The sequence below is a fragment of the Hylobates moloch genome, unplaced genomic scaffold (assembly GCF_009828535.3).
Source record: "Hylobates moloch isolate HMO894 unplaced genomic scaffold, HMol_V3 SCAFFOLD_21, whole genome shotgun sequence".
Classification (NCBI taxonomy): domain Eukaryota; kingdom Metazoa; phylum Chordata; class Mammalia; order Primates; family Hylobatidae; genus Hylobates; species Hylobates moloch.
This window is the reverse complement of record NW_026652296.1, coordinates 16,117,506-16,141,451: the sequence shown is the minus strand read 5'-3', so window position 1 is coordinate 16,141,451 and position 23,946 is coordinate 16,117,506. Positions and strand designations below refer to the sequence as shown.

Here is a 23,946-nt window from a genome sequence, read left to right as displayed (position 1 = left end):
GGCACCGTAACCTCTGACCCCAGGGCCCCAAAAGGTCTGGGGACAGAGTATAAGGGCTTCACCCTTTGTCCTGGGCATTCAAGGTCAATCACATGTCTGGCAATCATCCAGATCCCACAAGACACCAAAACCTCCCGAGGATGAGGAAAAGAAAGAGTTTCATTCTTTAGCACCCTGTAGGGCTCAGGCTGAGCTAGGAGATTCTAGATTGTTTTTAGACTCAAATTGCCTGTTGGCTCTCTGGGTCACTCTCTATCCAACTTTTCTGTAGATTTCAGCAAAAACCACCTCCTCAGAGAGGCCTTTCCTGATCATCCAGCCATTAACTCAATGATCCACATGCAGAGAACCCTCTCCTCTTCTCCCATAGCACATACCATAATCTGTGATGATAGATTCATTTACTTGTTCAGTGCCTTTTTCTCTTTACACATTGTAAATGTCTTTTTTAGTTTCCAGTATATACCCTGTGCCTGGCACAGTGCCTGGCATATAGAAGTTGCTCAGTACATTGAATGAATAAATGAAATATCAAGACCGGAAGACTTGGAGGCCAGGTGCAGTGGCTCATGCCTGTAATCCCAGCACTTTGGGAGGCCGAGGCAGGTGGATCACTTGAGGTCAGGAGTTCAAGATTAACCTGGCCAACATGGTGAAACCCCATCTCTATTAAAAATACAAAAAAAAAAAAAAAATTCGCCGGGTATGTTGGTTCATGCCTGTAATCCCAGCTACTTGGGAGGCTGAGGCAGGAGAAGCACTTGAACCAGGGAGGTGGAGGTTGCAATGAGCGGAGATCATGCCACTGCACTCCAACCTGGGCAACAGAGTAAGACTCCATCTCAAAAAAAAAAAAAAAAAAAAGACTGGAAGACTTGGAGATCGTATTTCAAACTTCATTATTTAGATGGTGGGAAAGGAAGCTGAGAGAGAGAAGGGGACTCATCAGGGGTCACCCTGTTGCACGGGTATTGAACCATATCTTTAGCCACTGTTATGATGCAGGGCCGCACATTCTTTGCTCTTCTTTCCCTGTAGTCTAGAACATCTTCTATTATTCACTTGTTCATCAACTATTCATTGAACTTCAAGTATGTGCAGGGCCTTCTGGACGTAACAGTAAACACACCAGCCAGGGTCACCACTTCTGGGAAGTTTATATTCTTACCACACAACACCATAAAGCACCAAAGAAGGAAGTTTTAATCTTCTGTAGCACCATTAAAGTAAAAACAAAGGAGCTGAGTGAAATGTCCAAAGGCAGGTTTTACTAACTCAGCCCCCAAATGAACCATCCTAATCATTTATTAATTGCATTCCACTTACATTCCCCATCACTTACTACACTTTTTGCATCATCATCTTATTGAATCTTCATAACAGCCCCCTGAACTGCAGGGTGTGACTGTTAGCCCCACTTTGCTGAGGTGAGGGGCGTTGTGCACGGCCTCACAGCTGGTAAACAGCAAAGCTGGGCTGGACGAGCACTCTAGATGCCTTCTACCCTGCCACCCGTTCCCCTCAGAGATTTGTAATGTCATCAGGGACTCCCAAGGGGGCAGTGTGATGTGATGTGGGGAAAAGAGCTCTGGACTGGGAGTTAGGACCGCTAGATCAAGAACCCTGGGCAAGTCCCTTGCCCTTTCTGAGCCTCCGTTTCTGCAGCTGTTGGTGAGAGCCTTGTCTAGATGAGCTCTGGGATGTTTTTCGGTTGGATTCTACAACAACTTTTCATTAATTGAACAAGTATTTGCCCTGTGACGGTCCTGAATGAATCAAAGCTGTCTCCCTGCTGGAGATAGGTCATGGGCTGTTGGAAATAAAGGCTTAGAACTCAGGAGAGAAAAGACTGTAGACCCATGTGTTAGGGCATATTAGTAATCATATATTGAGAACACCCTTCCATGTCAATATACACATAAATGGATCTGCCTGATTCTTTTTAATCATTGAAGGTTTCTGAGCTGAGCATGAGGATAAGCCAGCTGATGTTGGGGAATGTCCCTCTTGAAGTAGAGGACAGAGGGCTTGAGGATGAACTGGGGGTGGGGGGTGAGGAATAAGTGAGAAGACTGGGGGCAGAAAAACCAATTGGGGAAGGTTGTAAGAGACTGGATAGAGATGATGAAGCCTAACTGAGGCCATGATTACTGCATGGAGAAAATGGGAGGATGGACCTGAAGAGAGAAAATAATTGAACCTGGGTAATTGAGCTTTAAGGTGCAGGATGCCTTCTTAAAGAGAGGAAGAAGTCAGGCATGAGTTACGGGTAATAGGTTTTTGACTTGCATAATTGATTGTGGAGGTGGCTCCTGACTAAGAATGAATGAGAGAGAGTCCTGGAGGAGGGAGAGCATAATTTTGTTGATATCCTCCGGGAGGATTCATCTAGATGTCTGCAGCTCGGCAATGAGAGGATCGACATTGAAATGAATGGAAGATGATGTCATGAGAGAGAATGAGACGTGTAGAACAATTACAGAAACATTAGAAGAGAGTAAAGGATGGAATTAAGGGGGTATACAAGTAGTCAAGGTGTTGGACTAGGAGAATGTAAAAGAGCATTCTAAGAAATTGAAGGCAGTTGCTTTACTGCCTGAGCCTCAGTTTCCTCATTTCTAAAATGAGGATTAGAATCGTGCCTACTCATTGTGTTTAGGGTTACATGAGAGAATGTGTGGAAGGCACTTACCTTGCATATCAGAAGTAGAACTCATGCAATAATTCATCATTCATTCCGTAAGTAAGAGTCAAGCACCAGCATATGTGAGGTGCTGGGCCAGCCCTTTGGAGTACACAGGGGAGCAAAAGGGAAGTCTGAGTGTCTGACCTTGTGGAAGAGGAATTTGAAAAAGAAGACTCAATATCATAAAAATGTGATTTCTATCTACATTCAGGTACCAGATATTACTGTATATATTTAGTATAGTCCTGATAAATATAAGATAAATTGGGGGACAAGTTAAATGACTATTAAGTTCATAAGAAAACATAGACCAGCAAAAACAGCCAGAAAAAAAAAATCTAAAGTCAAAAAAGATTTGAGCTATGAGAAGGAAACCATCCTACAGTTTTTTTTAAATTTAAAGCTAATGTAATAGAAAACAACATGATACTAGTACATGAGTAGACAGATCAGCTGGAGAGATTAAAAGATTCAGAAACAGGCCGGGCATGGTGGCTCACACCTGTGATCCCAGCACTTTGGGAGGCTGAGATGGGCAGATCACGAGGTCAGGAGATCGAGACCATCCTGGCTAACACGGTCTCTACTAAACAAAATACAAAAAATTAGCCAAGCGTGGTGGCAGGCGCCTGTAGTCCCAGCTACTTGGGAGGCTGAGGCAGGAGAATGGTGTGAACCCAGGAGGTGGAGCTTGCAGTGAGCCAAGATCGCGCCACTGCACTCTAGCCTGGGTGACAGAGCGACACTCCGTCTCAAAAAAAAAAAAAAGATTCAGAAACAGACCCCAATACACAGTTTTATATGTAACAATGATAGCTTTTCACATCAATGAGGAAATGATGGATTACTCCACAAATGATTTGAGATAGGTAGAAAAAATTAAGGTGGCTCTCTAACTCATACCTTATTACAGATAAATTCTAGATCAATCAAAGATTTAAATATGAAAAGGGAAGCCATAAAAGTACTAGAGGCCAGGCATGGTGGCTCACACCTGTAATCCCAGCAGTTTGGGAGGCTCAGGCAGGAGTATCACTTGAGCCCAGGAGTTCAAAACCAGCCTGGGCAACATAGTGAGACCCCATCTCTTAAAAAAAAAAAAAGAATTAGCTGGGCACGTTAGCATGCACCTGTAGTCGCAGCTACTCAGGAAGCTAAGCTAGGAGGATCCCTTGAGCCCAGGAGTTCAAGGTTGCTGTGAGCTAAGCTGGCACCACTGCACTCCAGCCTGGGTTACTCCAGACCCTGTCTCAAAAAACAAAGTACCAGAAATAAACAAGGGGATTTATTTACTAATCTTAGAGTGGGGAAGACATTTCTAATTATGTTCCAAAGCCCAGAAACCATAAAATAAAATAAAGATCAAATTTTACTAATGAATATAAAAAATATGTGTGTGGGGAGAAGTGCCGAAAATAAAGTCAAAGTACAAATCACAAGTAAAAAATACTAGTAACTCCTAATTAGACAAAAGATTAATTGCCTTAATAAGAACTCTTACAAATCAATAAGAAAAAGACCTAAAATCCATTAGAAATGAGCAAAAGGATTTGAAGAAACAGCAAACAGAAAAGGAGATGCATGTGGGAAGATGCTCAGGTTCACTCCTAGGAGCAGTAGGAACTAAAACAATCAGGCACTGGTTTTAAAACCACCTTTTAGATTAGGAACAAAACAGCGTTAAGAAGACTGTGGTGAAGGAAAGTGTTCATCTGATACACCTACTGGGAATTGCTATGGTTTGAATGTGTTCCCTCCAAAATATCAATGTAATAGTATTAAGAGGTAGGGCCTTTAAGAGTTGATTAGGTCATGAGGGCTCCTTCCTTGTGAATGGGATTAGGCACCTTTTATAAAAGGGCTTGAGGCCAGGCACGGTGGCTCACGCTTATAATGCCAGCACTTTGGGAGGCTGAGGCGGCCGGATCACCTGAGGTCAGGAGTTCAAGACCAGCCTGGCCAACATAGTGAAACCTCATCTCTCCTAAAAATATAAAAATTAGCTGGGTGTGGTGGTGCACACCTGTAATCCCAGCCACTTGGGAGGCTGAGGCAGGAGAATCGCTTGAATCCGGGAGGAGGAGGTTGCAGTGAGCCGAGACCATGCCACTGCATTCCAGCATGGGCAACAGAACAAGACACCATCAAATAAATAAATAAATAAATAAATAAATAAATAAATGGGCTTGAGGGAGTGAGTTTGCCCCTTTTTGCCTTTCTGCCGTTTGCTCTGTGAGAACACAGTGTTCAAGGTGCCCTCTTGGAAGCAGAGAGCAGGCCTCACCACAGGCTGGCGCCTTGACCTTGGACTTCCCAGCCTCCAGAACTATGTGAAATAAATTTCTGTTCTTTAGAAATTACTGAGACTCAGGTATTTTGTTGTAGCAGCACAAAACGGACTGAGAGACAGGAACTAACTTCTGTGGGGAGAATTTGGCAGTACCTATTATAATAAAAAAGTCACAGATCCTTTGAGGTGGCAGTTCCACTTTTATGGAAACAACCTTCAGGTCCATCAATAGGGAAGTAATTAAATCAATCTACAACAGTGAGACAACAGAATATCATGCAGGCAATAAAAGGAAAAATTTAGTTATTACTTTGGGTTTGTTTTCTTTTTTTTTTTTTGAGACGGAGTCTTGCTCTGTCGCCCAGGCTGGAGTGCAGTGGTGCGATCTCGGCTCACTGCAAGCTCCGCCTCCCAGGTTCACGCCATTCTCCTGCCTCAGCCTCTCCGAGTAGCTGGGACTACAGGTGCCCGCCACCACGCCCGGCTAATTTTTTGTATTTTTAGTAGAGACGGGGTTTCACCGTGGTCTTGATCTCCTGACCTTGGGATCCGCCCGCCTCAGCCTCCCAAGGTGCTGGGATTACAAGCGTGAGCCACCGCACCCGGCCTGGGTTTGTTTTCAGTGTGTTGGTATAATCAGTTTTGCAGTGGCTTCAGAGTGATCTACAGTTGTTTCCAAGGCGTGTGTGTGTGTGTGTGTGTGTGTGTGTGTGTGTGTGTGTATATATATATATATATTTTTTTTAAATAGAGTCCCACTTTGTCACCCAGGCTGGAGTGCAGTGGCGCAGTCACGGCTCACTGCAGCCTCTGCCTCCCGGGTTCAAGCGATTCTCCTGCCTCAGCCTCCTGAGTAGCTGGGACTACAGGCGCACACCAAAACACCCATCTAATTTTTATATTTTTAGTAGAGATGGGGTTTCACCATGTTGGCCAGGCTGGTCTTGAACTGCTGACCTCAAGTGATCCACCCGCCTCAGCCTCCCAAAGCCAAGACACATTTTCCAATGAAAAAAAGGCGGCCGGGCGCGGTGGCTCACACTTGTAATCCCAGCACTTTGGGAGGCCGAGGCGGGCGGATCACAAGGTCAGGAGATCGAGACCACGGTGAAACCCCGACTCTACTAAATATACAAAAAAATTAGCCGGGCGTGGTGGCGGGCGCCTGTAGTCCCAGCTACTCGGAGAGGCTGAGGCGGGAGAATGGCGTGAACCCGGGAGGCGGAGCTTGCAGTGAGCCGAGATCGCGCCACTGCACTCCAGCCTGGGCGACAGAGCGAGACTCCATCTCAAAAAAAAAAAAAAGAAAAAAAGGCAAGGTGGAAAATAAAATTTTGTTTTAAATAAAGGAAAAAGGAAGGGAAGGAGAAAAAGGGGGAACATGTATATTGCATAAATTTTGTCTGGAAGGACACCAAAACGCGCTTGCCTTGGGGAGGGTGTCTGGATCGGATGGGAAGGAGACTAAGCTCTTACCTCTGTCCTTTTGGACCTTTTGAGTTTTAGACCACATGCACATATAATCTAAAATTAAGTAATTTTAAGACGAAGTGAATGTGTTCCCTGTAAAAAAGGAAATATAACAGATTTTAAAATCACTTATAAAAATATTAATGTATGTAATTATATCACTGATATTGTTTTTCATTTAACTATATGTGAACATTTTGCCATGTCTTTAAAAAATATTCACAAACATCACTTTAATGCCTGAATGGTATTTCATTTAGATATAAATTAGTTAAGTATGTATATATTAATAATTCTTCATTGTCCGTTTAGGACATTTGACACATCCATTTAGGAGCTCATTTTGGTGTCTTTAGTTTCCTGCTATTATAAATAATAATGTGGGCCAGGCGCAGTGGCTCAGGCCTGTAATCCCAACACTTTGAAAGTCCAAGGCAGGAGGATAGCTTGAGCCCAGGAGTTTGAGACCACGAGTTTGAGACCACCTTGGTTAACATAATGAGATTCCCATCTCTGAAAAAAAATGAGCCAGGCATGGAATAGTCCCAGCTACTCAGGAGGCTGAGGCAACAGGATTGCTTGAGCCCAGGAAGTTGAGGCTACAGTGAGCCATGATTGTACCACTGCACTCCAGCCTGTGTGACACAGCGAGACCCTGTCTCAAAATACCTTGATGAACATCTTTGTACATTTTATCTTCATGTAGATCTTGGATTATTTTCTTAGAATAGATTATTATAAACTGACTTAGTAGCCAAAGATATGGAAAACGTTGAGGTTTCTGGATACACACTGTCAAGTCACTGCCCAAGGAGGTCTTGGAAGTTTACACTCTCATTAACAGGGTTTGAGAATGACCATTTTCTGACATGATTTCCAACTCTGAGGATTCTTTATTTCCCCATTTGCTGTTGACTTTAAAGATGAGAGGGTGAGTGACGAATATAAATATGGGAGAAAAATGAAATGATGTGTTTCTGCTTTGGATTGGAGAGCTTCCCAGAGCCGTCTTTGGAGTTGCTGTTCCCTGAGGGGATATGGTAGCCAGAGCATGTTGGCCCAGTTGATGTTTTCTAGGATTGGTCTTTGAGTGTGGCATTTGCTGTCTCCGTGTCCTGAGGGCCAGTGGCCTGCACTGGGCAGCTTGTAACATCAGATGGCATTGTGAGATCAAAGCCCCAGGAGACGTTCCAGCATGAAGCTGGCCTTTCAGATGGAGCCTGTAATTCCATCCCATGGTGTCAGGTCCTAGGACAAGAACACCTGCACAGCACTCCACAGTGCACAGAGGCCCTTCTCAACAGTCCCAAGAAGGAACTGCTGCTCCTCCCCACAGAGGAGGGGTGGGCAGCAGGGGAGAAGAGGGATAGATACAAACTCCCTCTCCTTCAGAGGCCCGAGAGTGAAATCCAGCGAGTGTGCATGGAGCGCCTGCTCTTTACCAGGTGCTGGATGAGAATCAGGGAAAGCAGCAGCCAGAGCCTGTTGGCTCAGCTGCCAGGATTAGGTTTCAGCTGGACATGGGAAAAATCCAGACCAAATTCCTGTTCCCGTGGAGCTGACATTCTAACTGAGGGAGAGCCGAGGACTCGGAGGCTCCGGGAGCCAGTGTGGCCTGCTTGGGGTTTGTCCCTTTCCAGAGCAGCGCGTTTCAGGTGGGGCTGAGGCCCTTCTGAGCCGTGGCTCTAAACCGGCCTCACTCACCTCAGAGGGCAGCTGTGGCCACTGAGTGTGTGATGTGTGTGAAAACACAGGCACCTGGGCCATGGTACCTTTCCTTATTGTAGGAATTGTCAGCATCATTTTTATCCTGTTATTACTGTTATTATCATAAGCCATTTCCCTGTGCTGAAGCATTGAGCAGTTTCCCCAGAGGGAGAGGGCAGGAGTGAACCTCCGTGACCTGTAGAAGGAGCCACCTCTGGAACTTCCGGGAATTCTTTTAGCCAAGGAGGAGCCAGAGCGTGACTAGGGCAGCGCTCAAGGCTGCTAGGAAGATAGGCAGGGTGCGCCATCTGCTGCAGCCAGGGGGAATTGCCGTGGACAGTGTCCTGGCCCTCCTCCATTTTACACAGGGGAAATGAAGGCCCCCAGAAAGGCAGGGTCTTGCCCAAGGTTAGGTGGCAGAGCTTGGGTTTAAGGTCACGTGTCTCATTCTTTGCCCTTTCTAGGACACCTCCCTGTCTCACCTGTCTGATCTTTGAGGGCCCCTAATTCATTCTTTAGGTGTTTCTTCTGAGCTAGGTGTTGTTGGGGGGATGTGGGCCTAGCCCTCCATACTGATCCTCTTGTCTCTCTCTCTGTCTCTGTCTCTGTCTCTCTCTCTTTCTCTCTCACACACACACACACACACACACACACACACACACACACACACACCTGCAGCACTTACTGGCTCAGCCCCACCCTGGGTGCCTTCTGGGCACTTCTGCCAATGTCAGCTACCTTCTAAAAGCATTGCACAATAATTTGGGTTTATAAAAACCAACCATTGAAAAAATGTAGACTTAGAAAACGAAAGTTCCCCTTAATCACAAAGAACCACAGTTGACAGGGTTGATAGATGTTTTTTCAGATTTTTTTTCATGTCTGCTATCTTTCTCCACGGGAACTGGGTTTTATTTTAGGTGTTGCTTTGCAACCTCTGTTTTTCAGTTGCCAGTTTATCTCAGACATTGTCCTATGTCAGTACAGGACCATTTGGCACATTTCTTTATTTTTTTTTTTTTTACTGACATGTCATTGTATATATCTGTGGGGTGCAACTTGATGTTTTGATACATATATGTTGTGTAATAATCAGATCAGGGCAGTTAGCATATCCATCATCTCATGCATTTATTTCTTTGTGATGAGAATATTCAAAAGCTTCTCTAGTTATTTTGTAATATAGAAATGCCTTTTTTTTTTTTTTTTTTTGAGACAGAGTCTCGGTCTGCCTTGCCCAGGGTGGAGTACAGTGGCGTGATCTCAGCTCACGGCAATATCCGCCTCATGGGTTCAAGCGATTCTCCTGTCTCAGCCTCCAGAGTAACTGGGACTACAGGCGTGTGCCACCACACCTGACTAATTTTGTATTTTTAGTAGAGGCGACGTTTCACCATGTTGGCCAGCCTAGTCTTGAACTTCCGACCTCGGGTAATCTACCCGCCTTGGCCTCCCAAAGTGCTGGGATTATAGGCATGAACCACCGCACCCGGCCTAGAATGCCTTATTGTTAACCATCGCCGTACTCTGCAATAACTTACTGCTCCTATCTAATTGTAACTATGTACCCATTAACCAGCTTTCCATCCTTTCCTCTCCTCTCGCCTCCCCAGTCTCTGGTAACCACTGTTCTATTCTCTCCTTTTATGATACCAACGGTTCACACCTTTTCCTGCCTCAGCCTACAGTAGTGCAGTGGATGATCTCGGTCATGGGTCCACCACTATGCCGGTAATCTTTTTCTGCCTTTTAGTAGAGTAGGATGGTCTTGATCTCCTGACCTCGTGATCCACCCGCCTCAGCCTCCCAAAGTGCTGGGATTACAGGCGTGAGCTACCGTGCCTGGCCGATATCAACTTTTTTTTTTTTTAAGATTCCATGTATGCATAAAATCAGGCAGTATTTGTGTTTCTGTGTCTGGCTTATTTCACTTAACATTATGTCCTCCAGGTTTATCCATGTTATCCCAAATAACAAGATTTCATTCTTTTTTATGGCTGAATAGTATTCCTTTGTGTATATATACATTTTCTGTATCCATTCAATCATATCTTGGGTTTGATTCCATATCTTGGCTATTATAAATAGTGCTGCAGTGAGCATAGGAGGTCAGATGTCTTCTTGACATACCAATGTCAGTTCTTTGGATATATACCTAGTAGTGGGATTGTTGGGTCATATAGTACTGTTTTCAATTTTCTCAGGAACCCTCCATACTGTTTTCCATAGTGGCTGTATGGCACATTTCTTTTTTATGAATACTTCATAATTCACGCGATGCCTAACCTCCTGGTGGACATTTGGGTGGTTTCCTATAGGCTGCTATTACTGACCAGGTGCAGTAAACATCCTCACACTATAGAAAACATTGGGCATTTGCCTGAGTGGGTCTAGAACTAGGATTTGCTGGCTGGGCCCACCCCACTGGACTATGAACTCCTAAAGTCAGCCCAGTGCTTAGACCACCCCTCCCATTTACTAATTCAGGTCTGCGAGGTAGCCAGAGTCCATGCAATGACTGCTATCTAATTGCCTTCAGAAAACCATAGGTGCTCAATGAGAGATACTAGTATCCCCTTCGCAAATTAACCTTTCGTTAATATAGTAGCAGAACTTCTTGTTGCCAAGAGTACATAAATGGACAATCTTGTGTGCTACTGGTGGGAATATAAATAAAAACAGTACTGACTTTATAAGTGTTTCTGCCAATTTTTTGTCATTATAAATACCACTATGCCATTTGGGAAGGCAACTGGGAAATGTGTCAGAAATCTAAAAATTATTTCACCCTTCCCTTTAGCCCAGCAATTCTACTTCTAGGGATATACTCTCAGGAAATAATTAGGGATGGGCACAGAGACTCTCATAAAGGCCCAGTGCTGTGTGTGGCGGTAGAAAACTGGGAAGTCCCTCTGTGTTCATTTCTGGAGGCCACATCCTAGAGTAAATCATGGCCCATCCAAGTATGCTGGCACAAAATTCATGTGGAGGGAGCCTTAGTGACATGTTCTAAAGCGTCCCAAAGAGTAGGCTACAAAACACAACATAAGGTATGGTCCCAAATCATTTCTAAATGTATGTGGCTCTTCTTTATGTATGTGGTGCTCTTCTCTCCTCTCTCTAGACTGTGTTACCAAGCACTAGGGCTGTTAACTGCTATCTCTGTAGTAAGAACTACTCATTTCTTTCTTTTTTCTTTTTTTCTTTTTTTTTTTTTTGAGATGGAGTCTCGCTTTGTCGCCCAGGCTGGAGTGCAGTGGCGCAATCTCAGCTCACTGCAAGCTCCGCCACCCGGGTTCACGTCATTCTCTTGCCTCAGCCTCCCAAGTAGCTGGGACTACAGGCACCCGCCACCACGCTCAGCTAATTTTTTTGTATTTTTAGTAGAGATGGGGTTTCACTGTGTTAGCCAGGATGGTCTTGATCTAGAACTACTAATTTCATATCTTTCCTCCCCACTCCACCTCTCTTCTGAGCTCCAGCCTCCTAGTTCCATGTACCTACCCTACCTCTCCCCTTGGAGGGCTCACAGGCATCTCAAAATTACCGAATAGGCCAAATAGGACTTTATGCCCCCAAATATTCCTCCCTTGTTCTCCCACATGTCAGCAAACCACACTTCTGTCCACTTACTTATTACACCAGAAACCTATATTACCTGTCAGTCCAACACTACTTCTTGTTGGTTCGATTTCCAAGTTACATCTAGAATCCTTCCCACTGTCCCCCTCCTCCACCCACCATCTTGGCACCTGAACTTTGCAGGAGCTTCCTAACTTGCCCCTTCCTGGCACTGCTCTGCCGGGATGCCAGAGTCATCTTTGAAAAGGCACGGCTGCTCCTTCATGACCTGGCCTAAAGCCCCTCAGGAACCAAGTTCCAGATGTGGTCTGGCTCCTGCCTACCTCAGCAGTGTCCTCGGTGTCATTGTCCCTCTTCTGCCATGCTCCCGCCTGCTGGCTCTTTCTGTCCTTCCAAGCCCTCATGCCTCCCTCCCTCAGAGCCTTCACACGTGCTGTTCCCCTCTTTGTAATGCACTTCCCCTCACTCTTCATCTGCATGACGCCTCGTCATCCTTGGTTCTCAGCTAAAATGTCACTTTGTGACCCCCAGCCTTGATCAGGTTCCAGTGATCACTCCAGCACCCTGCATTCTCCCTTGAAGCCCTGAGCACCAAGGCCATGACTTAGGTATGTGGTGACTTTATGCCACCTGTAGTAGATGGTAAGCTCTGTGAGGCCAGGGACCATGGCCAATTTGTTCGTGGTGGTATCTGCGCCAGTGCCTGGTGCGTGGTATTAATAAATGTGTGTACATGTTTGTCAATAATTTTATTTAAAGTAAAGTCTGAGCCCATGTTCTTTAAAATGTCGATGGTGGTTGTCTGGGTGTGGAATTATGAGTGACTTGTTTTGTTCTTTGTACTTTTCTGTGCTTTTTGCTTTGTTTTCAATCAGAGGCAATAACTGTCATTTTGACAGAAGCCACTGTGCTGGGGAACTGGAGCTGTCCTCTCTGCAGAATGCACCTGGACTTACCTCTGCCCCCTTGCCTCCTGTCCCCACAGGCCTGAGGAGCGATGCGACAGGCATGATGGAGGTCGAGTCCTCCTACTCGGACTTCATCTCCTGTGACCGGACAGGCCGTCGGAATGCGGTCCCTGACATCCAGGGAGACTCGGAGGCTGTGAGCGTGAGGAAGCTGGCTGGAGACATGGGCGAGCTGGCACTCGAGGGGGCAGGTTAGAGCCAGCAGGTCCTTGGCACTACTGCATGCCAGAGGCCCTCTGCCAGGCCCCGGGCGGGCCTCCAAGTCCTAGACTGCCCATACTTTCTTAGAGAAGAAACCACATTTAAGTCAGGCCTGCCCCATGGTCAGTGGCAGAGTCCAGCAATCTCTAGGTTGGAAGATGTTTGAGTCTTAGGCCCCAAGGACTCTTCTGGCCGGGCATCCGGGACTCTTCCTGTCCCCCTGCCCCCTCCCACCCATAAGTCCTATCAGTTCTCCTCCAAGATACATCCCAGGTCCCTCCACTTCTTGCTATCCCCACAGCTATACCTGGCTCTGGCCACTCACAGCTCTCACCTGGCTGACTATAGAGGCCGGCTTCCCTGGGCTCCCTACACCCATCTCCGCCCTTCCTGTTTAGCTCTATGCAGCAGCCGGCAGACCTCGTTTAAACCATTCTGTCCATCATGCTTCTGCCAAAAAAAAAATCCCCCAGTGGCTTCACTGAGTGAAGCTAAGCTTGTCACATTGCCCTGGGGCAGTCCTGCTGTAGGCCAGGCCCTGCCCAAGTCTCACCCAATGCCACTTCTCTTCCTGACACCCTCCAGCTACATCTACCTTTGGTCTGTTTCTCAGTTAAGCCTCTCCAAGGGGCCTTCTCTGACTGCTAGATCAGCCTTCCCCAATCACATGACCCTCATCATTCTCTGACAAGGTCTCATGGGTCTAAATGTGAGCGCCAGGAGGGCAGAGGCCTTGCGTTGTTTGGCACACAGCAGGTGCTTGGTAACCACAGACCGAATGACAAAAGGAAACAGCATCCACCCACCCAAGTACTGGCTGGAACACCCCCGCCCCCTCTATTCCCCCAGAGAACCCCTTGGCTCAAGTCCACAGTCAGCCTGGGAATTTCCTTGGGAAGCTTCCCTGACCCCTGCACGGCTGAGGCCTTTCCCTCCTGCTCTCACAGCGCCACAGAGGCCGTGTGTGCTTCTCACAGCACAGCCATGAGGCTGCATCTGTCTCCCCGTGGGCTGTCCTTGGAGGGCCACAGCCCTGCCCCTCCCTGGGTAGCCCTAGTCTTCTTGCCCCTCACTGGCCAGAAGTGAATTAAAAGCACAGAACAGAGAAGACTTTGCAGGGGCATGGACCCAGCCCTCTCATGCTACAGATGGACAAACTGAGGCCCAGAGAAGTTGGAGGACTTGCTCTGGGCCACCCAGGGAGTTAACATAGAATCTGGCCGGCTTGAGAGAGAGCCCCGGCACCCTGTCAACAGAACCCCACCCCGCAAGCCTCCCCTGTCCCGTGATCTGTTCACCCTCCTCTGTCACATGGCCCAGGCAGAACCTCCACGGGTTCACCCTGCTCTTCTCTCTCCAGCCTCAACTCTCATCCTCTCGCCAGCCATAGTAAAGTACTTTGATGGCTCAGAAGCCCCTGTGGGCCTTCACATGCTGCACCTCTGTTTGCTTCTCCCCTCCCTCCCCTTGCCTGGCTGGGTTCTCTTCATTCTTAGAGACCCAGGCATCTGCTCAGCTGAGAAGCCTTCCCTGACCGCAGTGCCCCTCCCAGACCGGGGAGGCACCTCTTCTCCCTGCTGCCTCCATGAGCCCACTAAGCATAATGGCCCTGCTCTAGACTGAGCTTCTCCAGCACAGGCTGTGTGTCTTGTGCCCTCGGTGCCTGGTGGTGTTTGGCACATGACAGAGATACCGAGTCAATGGCTGTTCATTGACCGACTGAATGACCAGCATGTCCAGCTGCCACACTGGGCAGGCTGCCCTGGGCTCTCTCTCAAGGCTTCTGTGTCCTCACCCTCAGCTCTGGTGAGCTGTGTTCTGTCTCTCCCTCAGCAGTTGTAGCTGCTGGCCCATGTACCCAGGCCCTCCTAATAGCTGTTTTCCCTGACTCAGATTCCCTAAAGTGTGGGTCCTCTGGCTACATGACATTGACCTGCCAGGGTGACTGACATTTAAAAAGGGGACCTGAGGAAAGAACAGTGCTCACTGAAGGAAATGAAACACTCATGGTGGTGTCCAGGCGAGAGTGACTGGCCAAGGAGCCTTCCAGGAAGCCCGCAGTGACCAGTTCTGTTTCACAGGTGGGGCTGTGGGCCAGGCCCGGTCCAGCGACTCCCCAAGGCAGGAGGGAGTACAGAGTTCCAGGCGCCACCCCGCCGGGAATAAGAGCAGGCTTTCCAGGCAGCGGGCTCGGGATAGAGTCCCGAGCTACCACCCACTTCCTAGCTTGCTGCAGGGGCACAGTGAGGCAGTGCTGATGTCAGGCCTCTATAAACCTTCAGGAAGGCTGCTTATTGGAAGAGGTTAAATTTGGTAGAAGGGGTACTAGCCTTGGTGGCAGGCAGGGCTCTCCACCCTCGATCCAGGCAAATCAGCTCACCTCGCTGGGCCTTGATTTTCTCATGCATATCATGACCCTAGTTACACCTCCATGTTACTGTGTGCATTGCACAAGAAGGTGCCCATCCATCTGCAGACCCTGGAGCTTGCTATAGGGTGGTGATTCTCCTGGTTCTGTGAAGGGCTTAGCCTGAAGGATAAAAAGGTGTGGTCTGGTGGGCTGGATTTGAACTCAGGCCCTCGGTGAGCTTGTAGGGCACCTAGTGACATTGCACAGTGTCACTGGGGTTTAAGAATGTACCACCTATTGAGCTCTGCCCACATGCCAGGCCCTACGTGGTGCACCTTATGAAAAGACACCTGTTTATCATGCAGCCTGAGGAGGAAGGCATGGAGACTGGGGCCTGGGCGTGAGTTTGGCACTCCCCTCACCCTGCACTGCTGGTCCAGTGGGTGGCAGGAGCTGCCTGTCCCATCTTGCACAGGGGGGCTCAAGGGAAGCTGAAAGTGAGGAGACTTGGCTTGTATCCTGACTCCCTGGGTGAGGTGCTCCATCTCTGTGAGCCTGCTGCTGCCTTTCACCCCACCAAGATGTCTGACAGGATGGATTTGAGAAGGAGGTACAATACACACCCCATGATGCACGGTTGGCCCCCACAGACCCTGATGCAGGCCACACCCTGGCGCTCCCTGAGCTAGCCTGGTTCAGTGCTCTTTACTCTCTTAGAAGAACATTGGCCAGGCACAGTGGCTCACACCTATAATCCCAGCACTTTGGGAGGCCGAGGCAGGCAGATCACCTGAGGTCAGGAGTTTGAGACCAGCCTGGCCAACATGGTGAAACCCCGTCTCTACTAAAAATACAAAAATTAAAAACAAACAAACAGACAGACAAAAAACAGAACAGCTGCCATTTGCTGAGCACCTGTGACACAATGGGGACTTAACATCTGGCCTCTCTCTCTGGGGAACCTGCACAAATAAAGCAACCTTCAAGAGCCCTTCACTTGATGCTTTAAGCACCCATCCATAATGGCCCTTAATTGACTCTTAATTATACTAACACTATGCGCATTTCCTTGTAAAAAGATGTTACAGACCAGGCTAAAGTCCATTGGCCACCAGCACCTCAATCCAGCTTGTCTTGCTCCCCAGGGCATATCCACTGCTATCAGTTTGGCTGGGCCCTTTCACACCTCCTTCTGTGCTTTACTTTGTGTGTATGTGCCCAAGAAAAACCTCTTTCTCTCCTCTCCAGAAGGACAGGTGGAGGGAAGCGCCCCAGACAAGGAAGCTGGCAACCAGCCCCAGAGCAGCGATGGGACCACCTCATCTTGAATCTGACCTTGTCCAAGAAGGCTGGACGAGAGACCTTCTGTCCCCTCCCAGAGGGGGAACCCTGGCACTGGCCCAGCAGCCTCTTCTCTGAGCCCCATGTCCCAGATAAACCAGGCCAGACTGAGAAGGCTCCCCAGAGGCCTCTGTGGCCTCCACTCCGGGAAAGCCCTCTGCCCACACCCACAGGCTCCACATTCCCACCACCTTCTCACCGTGCCCAGGTACACTTTCAAGACACTGTAACCACAAGATGTTATTTATTGAGCTGGCGCCGGGACTTGGGCGGGGCCTGCCCTACAGTGAGCAGCCCACACAGGAACGCTCCTCTCGCGAGCGGTCCGGGCAGGGACCCTGTCCCAACACCAACTCCTCCTCTCCAGCCCAATCTTCTGGGTCCAGACCTGCTTGTCCCTTTTTTAGAAAACACTTTTAAACTTTTTAAAAATTTTAAACCTTTTTTCAGCAGATAGATACGGAGAGAGCTGACAATCAATTCACATTTTTTTAAGCCATTTTAGCTAAACTCCCATTTTGCATCTCTGAGGTTCCCTCATGGAGCTCCACAGATCCATTTTTAGGGAAGGGATTTTGGCTCAAAACGATCTGACCACCTCTGCCCTGTCCACGAGGATAAATGACACCTAGGACCCAGGAAATAAATGCTGATGATTTGTGTGACTGGTTTAAGATTATTTCTCCTTAACCTTGCAAAAACGGTTTGGGCCTTATTTTCCCCAAGTCCACAATTAACCGGACTTGCCCCAGGCTTCCAGAACATACGATTCTGAGAAGATGCTGGCGTTTCGCAGAGGCCAGCACCCTCCAAGGCCAGTGTCTGATGAGCCCTCTTCCATCTCATCCACTCTCACCCCAGCTGCCAGCTTCAGGAGCCCAAAAGGAAGGCTTACTCCTTAAAACCTAGAATTAGGAGGGGCTGAGAGTTCAGGGAATGTTTGAGCAACAACCAGAGAAGCCTTATTTCTTCTGGAAGGAGGACAGCCTCTGGACCCCTCTTGGTCCACGGCATTGGGGTCTCTGGCCTGGCATTGACAGCCACCCCTAGGCTGAGGCCCTGCTGCTGAGCAGGCTGACCCGGCTCCCTCCATGCTCATCCTGCCCATGTTGGCCCGCCCAAGACCACCAAATTACATGCCACCTGCTGCATGCCACCAGCCATGGGCTTCTTTATTGAGCACCAGATTTTCAGTACAAGTTGCCACAGAAGGAGGGTTTCAGATTCAACCATGCCCATGTGCAAGGGCGCTGGTCCCTGGCCAGGGCACATAATCAAGAGAAGTGATGCGGCCATGCCGAGGTATACGTGTGTGCAGAAATGGACACACAGGGTTCAGGAGCATCAGTAACTGACTATTGAGATCATGGTCGTCTTGGAAGGAATAAATGTAAAAATGTTGCTCAGCCCCACAGAGTTGGGGTGACTCCACAGGGCGAAGGCTTGGAGGGGTGGCGTCTTCAGAGGTTCTGCCCTGCTCGTTGGTTCAGAGAAGCAGAAAGATCAGGCAACTTGTAGTACCCAGGATGTTGTAAAAATCACAGAACACCAGAACCAGAAAGGAACTCCTTCCTATGATGGCAAGAAGATGCCTTGCCAAGACCACACAGGAAGAAAGGAGCAGAACAGGCCTGGGCCTCACACCCTGCCCTTGGCTTTGGGCAGCCATGGAGATGTCCCAAACTGCCCAGACCTTTGGGAATGAGCTTCAGAAAGTTTCCCCTTAGAACAGCCTCTCAAGAAGTTATATAGAAAACAAACCAATCTAATGAGACACTGCTCCCAGCCAGGGCCCAGAAACCAGGGAGTCATCACACATTCTTGGCGCTGCCCAAGAATGGAAGGGCGTCTTGCTAGAAGTCCCACAGAAAGCCACACTGGGGCCAGGACAGGGCAACTGCCCAGAAGCCCAGACAGGAACCTACCTGCAGAGGCTGAAGGTGGCATCCCATAGGCTTTATAGAGCAGGTCGAGAAGCTCCCTCTTCTCATCTTCTGGGAGGAAACTAGATTTGGCCGCATTGATATTCTGGAAAGGCCAGAATGGCAGACAACATGGAACAAGAGAACAAAGAAGGCAGCTCTTAGCAATGTAGTGATAGTCCATCCTCTTCACTGAACATGGGCAGATACGCTTAGAAGGGGAAGGATTTGTCCACTGTCACACAGCAGCAAGTGCCAGAGTAGAGACCATGAGGTCGTGTTCTTAATGTGTCATTACATGATAAAGGGCTGTGAGAAGGAAGTTGGAGAAATCTTTGAGAGACAGGGTGGCATGTAGGGAGCCAGAGATACCCCGCAGACACCTGCAGGAATGGACTCATTCAGCCTGGGATTTAAGAACAACCTGAAGAGAGTGTGCAAGACTTCATAGCTGCTGCACACACCTTTCTGGGGAGAGGGTTGACAGCTTTCACTGGATTCTTTAAAGGCACTCAACCCAAGCAAAGGATCAAAAACCTGGTCCTAGGTCAGGACGTCAACACAAAGATGTCTTCTCTGTGGAAAGTGTCTAAGTTGGGCTTGTCTTGGACTGTTGAGGCAAACTCACTCCCTCTTTCCAAAGGTTCCAGGCCCCAGACTGGACCTGTAGGTACCATACTCCCAAACCCGAGTCAAGGCCAGTATGGCTCACGCCCACTCACCAGCCTTTTAAACTCCTCTTCAGTAAAGCCCATGTCCCGTTTGGTCATCTGGTAATCAGTGTCCAGGGTGGACTTGAAGATGAGCGGGTCATCTGTGTTGAGCGAGTAGTTAGCCTGGTCATTTTTGAGCCTGCAGAAGGGGGCGGAGGAGAGAACGACCCTCCTTTTACTCTTATGTAAATAGTCAGAACACACTGACGTTCACCCGCCTTTGATCCTCACAGCAGCCGCAAACAGATCGGAAAGATCTGATCCTTGTGCAGAGGGGGAAATAAATTCAGAACTGAGGTGACTTGTTCAAGTCTATGTAACCAGAAACTCCAGACTCCAACCCATCCTGAAGACCAGAGCTGGGCAAAGGCAGCAGAGGGGCCAGACATGGGAACCAGGCAGAACGGCAGCCAGTGGGGGCGTGGGGGTGGGAGCCAAGAAATCAACATCCCCCTCCAGCTGCCACCCTCTCTAGCCTTCCCCTCTGCACCCTACCCTGCTTGTTCCTCAGTCCGCACTGGGAGCTGGCTATTCCAACATACCATGGAAGCTGTTCTTGGCACGATCCCTGACCACCATCTTGTTGTATCTAATGGATCTTTCCTAGCTCTGACCATAATTGACTTGTATAGCAGAATTTCACACTGTTGACTGTTTCTTGAAACCTTTTCCCTGGATGTCTGTGACACCACACTTTTGACTTTCCTCCTGTCTCTTGCTGGTCCCTTAAATACCATTGTCCTTCCGGGTTGTATCCTAGGCCCTCTTGCTCCACCACCTCCTGGGGCCACTGCTTCTCCTTCAGCCACCATATCTGTGCAGATGACTCCTGGATCTTTTTCCAGCCCATGGTATACCCACATGCCTCCAAGAACCTCCACAGGTGCCACGTGTCCCTAAGGCAAGCCCCAAAACCCCCTTGTCATCAGAACATCAGAGCCCAAGCCCCTCCCCTTCTCATATGCCTGACAGATGGATAAGTGCTGGCCTGACCATGGTCACCCTGAGTTCTTGCTATCCTTGTCTTGGAGAAGGCGGCTTTTTCCTAAGGCCTGATATTGCTCCTACGGCTTGACGACAGGATGGAAGGAGGGCCTTGACCCTGGTTAGACTCCAGGATGGGAGACAGGCAGGGTGGAACAGACCCTCCAGTGGAAGGTCAGGATGGGAGACAGGCAGGGTGGAACAGACCCTCAAGATGGCACTCAGGGGAATGCCCAGGGTTCCCAAGGGCCAGGTGCCAGGAACAGAGAACATGCTGGCCGGAGGGACTCCTGCTTCCTATGCAATGCCCAGGAGGCAGACTCGGGAGAATTGGAAGTGTGGAAGCTTCCCTTAGAGCAGCGGAGTGTTCTGCTCCAGCTGATGAGCTACAGGGCCCCAACTCTGCTGGTTAGCAGCTGGGTAATCCCAGTCAAGTCACAGCACATCTGGGCCTCGGATTCCTCATATGTAAGATGAGGACGGCAATGCCTGCTTCCCAGGGCATCGAAGAGATTTCATATCTAAGAGACCCGGCATGGGCTGATGCCCAATCCCTACAGTTTCTCCCCTCTTTGGCCTTCCTGGAACAAAATTGAACAGGCCCAGGGGAACAGAGCTCACCGAACGACTGCATGCTCCGTGTCCGGCTTCCAGGCACCAGTGAGGTAGCTGGACCAGGGGCAGATCTGGAAGAGCAGGTGTGTGGCTGGCAGGGATGGCCCCAGGCCATGCTGATCCCTCCCCCATATCTGGGCCTGGGGCCACCCCTCGAGTTCCTGGGACCCACCCTGCTTTCTGCCTGTCTATAAAGGAAGTGGGGACAGCCGGGGATGATTCCTCCCCACTCCCTGGCCTGCTTACCTCGAAGTGCATGTTTTCCTGCCGCAGCCTGTCATAAAGGGCCTGGTCTTCCAGGGTGTGGTAGCCGTGTCCCAGCCGCTCTGTCTTGAGTACGTCCACAGCCTGTAGAGAAGCAGAATGGAGCCAAGTATGGGAGGAGGCAGTGAGGAGGGACCCCATGGCCAGCCCAGGCCCTCACCTCTTTTACTACTTCGGCCGAGCCCACCTCCCCGGCGTGGACAGTACGGTGAATGCCGCTCTTCACAGCCTCCTGGAACAGGGAGAGCCAGGTCATGGGCGCCCTAGGGGGGAGGGCCCCGGCAGGCCCTGCCTTGACCACGCTGTGGAGATTGAACCATCCCAGTCATGCTGCCTGCTTCAACAGCATGGGGAAACCTGGTCTTTTACCCCCAAAGTCCTTATCTAAGTGGTGGCTGTCACTCATTAGCCAGTTACCATGTGTCAGGTGGTACATGAAGTGACTTGTATACATTATCTAATATTCACAACTATTATCCCACCCATTTTATGATGAAGGACTGAAGCTCAGGAGAGTCAAGTAATGTGACCAAGGTCAGACAGGAAGTGTGGAACCAAGCTCTGAGCCCGGGCAGTGGGACTCCAGAGCCCTGACTTCCCCACCATGCTGCACCCTCCACAGGAAGCCCATTCATCATCAGGCTGGAAGCGACTTTTGAGATGTTGGCTCCAACTCAGTCATCCCAATAGAAGAAACAGAGGCCCAGAGAAGACACAGTGTTGCCCAGGTTCACACGGCAAATCACAGCCAGAAGCAGGCTCAACACAGGACTCCCAACACCAAATGGAGGCTTTTCTTTCTCTCTCTCTCTCTCTCTCTCTCCTTCCCTCCCTCCCTCCCTTCCTTCTTTCCTTCCTTCCTTCCTCCCTCCCTCTTTCTTTTCTCTTTCTTCTTCTTTTTTTTTTGAGACAGGGTCTCCCTCTGTCACCCAGGCTGGAGTGCGGTGGCATTATCACAGCTCACTGCAGCTTCGACTTCCTGGACTCAAGCAATTCTCCCACCTCAGCCTCCCAAGTAGCTGGGACTACAGGCATGCACCACCGTGCCTGACTAAGTTTTTTGTATTTGCAGAGATGGGGTCTCACTATGTTGTCCTGGCTGGTCTCAAACTCCTGGGCTCAAGCAATCCTCCTGCCCCGCCTCCCAAAGTGCTGGGATTACAGGCATGAACCACCACACCTGGCCCAGGGGGATTCCAGTTCCAAGCCTTAAGACCCAACAAAGACACACTTCAGAACTCAGGAGACCCCATGCTCGCTGGTTCTTGTGATTTCTCCCAACTATGGGTGGGAGACAAGCTCACCCAGGGCCAGCCTCTCCATTCCTTCTCACAGGACCCACCTGGTAGGCCTGGACATGTCCAGGCAAGAGGCTGCTTCCTGGGATGGTCTCATCTCCAGCCAGGTCAATGGCCACCACGGTCTGCTGCTGGTACTTCTTACACAGCTCCACCACCTCGGGGGACCAGTCTGTGGGCGAGATGCCCACCCAGGCTCTGTCACCAGCACCATGGAGAGACCTCCCAGCCTACCTGCCTGCTGTCCCACCCAAACCCCCCATGGGAGGCCAGCACAAAACAGGGCTCAGTGTCTTCCAATCCTAACTGCCACGTCCTAACCACATGGCCTGCGGAAAACTGCTCTGCTTACGGCCTCAGTTTCTGCCCTTTTCAGAAAGAACACTGCCAGCTATTGCACAGGGTTGTGGCCAGGCTTTGCCGAGGCCATGTGTGTAAAGCACCAAGGACAGGGCCTGAGCTCAGTAAATGACACGGACCCTTCTCTCACCTGGTGTTTCCAACAACACTCATGGCAGGCTTACTCCCATGCGCAGATGAGGAAACGGAGGACCGTTTAACATGTCATCTAAAATAGAACTCACACTAGTATTTTGAAGTATCTTGCTAATGTATTAGGTACTCTTAATGGATAAGTTATTATGAAGTGTTTAAGAAAGAATGAATGAACACAGGCTTTGGAACTAGATGTCCCTGGATGCAAATCCAGGGTTCGTGCCTTGCAAGAGGCTGCACCTCACTCCACCTCAGTTTCCTCATCTGTCAAATGGGAATAAGCAATGGTGGTAGTTCTGCTTTGCAGGCTGCTGCGAGGATTAGAGGAAATGCGTGCAGGTAGCTCTTTGGTTCTCACTAATCCTGAGGGTAGAGGAATGAAGTAAGTATGATCATCTCCTTGTGACAGTGCACAACTGAGGTGTCTTTGTGCACAACCAGAGAGGCAGTGTGACCTGCCCAAGGTCACACAGTGAGGCTGTGCACCATGAGGCACAAACTCTAGAGATCTGATCTGCGTCAGTGACAAGGGAGACCCCTCAGAAATCCTGGAAATCAGACCTATTCAGGCCCAGACAGGATGGGGCCTGGTCCACTGGGCCTCGAGGGAGGACCACGGGCTGATCTGAATCTAGCCTAGATTTTTTTTTCAATACTTAAGTTCCCATTTGGTGTTGAGCTTCCTGCAGGGTGGCTATAAAGGCATGGCGTCCCTGGGGAGAACGTCTCCAGGAAGTTCTGAGCCTGCCTAGGAGGTCTCCAGTTGTTTCAGGAAGCCCCAAGTTCCTGCCAGTGGGCTCAAGGGGACACCATGGGGCTGTGGGGCACAGGGGAGATCAGGTACAGCCCCACTGCTAGGCCAGGAGGTCAGGGCCAGGGTGAGATGGGCGGCCCTGGGCAGGGCGGTGATCCTACTCACTGGGCTGGTGGCGCATGCAGCACAGGATGGACCGGGCCTTGACCCCGAAGTCTCGCTCCCCCTCCTGCAGGCCCTGGCCCACTAGGGCCACCACCTCGTCTGGGGTGAGGTCCCCTCTGTGTGAGGAGAGGAGTAGGGATG

The 23,946-nt window shown here is 49.4% G+C and overlaps 2 protein-coding genes across 7 annotated transcripts in view; one reads left to right on the top strand and one right to left on the bottom strand.

Moving 5' to 3' along the window:
- Positions 1 to 17,257, top strand: part of PKIG (cAMP-dependent protein kinase inhibitor gamma) — an 89,363-nt gene extending 72,106 nt beyond the window's left edge. For all 3 annotated transcript variants that reach the window (XM_032143312.2, XM_032143314.2, XM_032143315.2), the window contains 2 exons: positions 12,721 to 12,894; positions 16,503 to 17,257. In XM_032143312.2, the coding sequence (XP_031999203.1) occupies positions 12,744 to 12,894; positions 16,503 to 16,582 (231 nt within the window). In that variant the 5' untranslated portion in view covers positions 12,721 to 12,743 and the 3' untranslated portion in view covers positions 16,583 to 17,257. The remainder of the gene's footprint in view (positions 1 to 12,720; positions 12,895 to 16,502) is intronic.
- The window catches only part of ADA (adenosine deaminase), a 33,204-nt gene continuing 26,407 nt past the window's right edge, over positions 17,150 to 23,946 (bottom strand). The window contains exons 5-12 of one of the 4 annotated variants that reach the window (XM_058433040.1): positions 23,806 to 23,921; positions 22,436 to 22,563; positions 21,254 to 21,325; positions 21,076 to 21,177; positions 20,836 to 20,900; positions 19,240 to 19,369; positions 18,521 to 18,623; positions 17,150 to 18,167 (exon numbers count right to left, since the gene is read on the bottom strand). In XM_058433040.1, coding sequence (XP_058289023.1) covers positions 18,082 to 18,167; positions 18,521 to 18,623; positions 19,240 to 19,369; positions 20,836 to 20,900; positions 21,076 to 21,177; positions 21,254 to 21,325; positions 22,436 to 22,563; positions 23,806 to 23,921 — 802 coding nt within the window. In that variant the 3' untranslated portion in view covers positions 17,150 to 18,081. The remainder of the gene's footprint in view (positions 18,168 to 18,520; positions 18,624 to 19,239; positions 19,370 to 20,835; positions 20,901 to 21,075; positions 21,178 to 21,253; positions 21,326 to 22,435; positions 22,564 to 23,805; positions 23,922 to 23,946) is intronic. The other 3 variants (XM_032143310.2, XM_058433041.1, XM_032143311.2) reach the window with 3 other exon arrangements.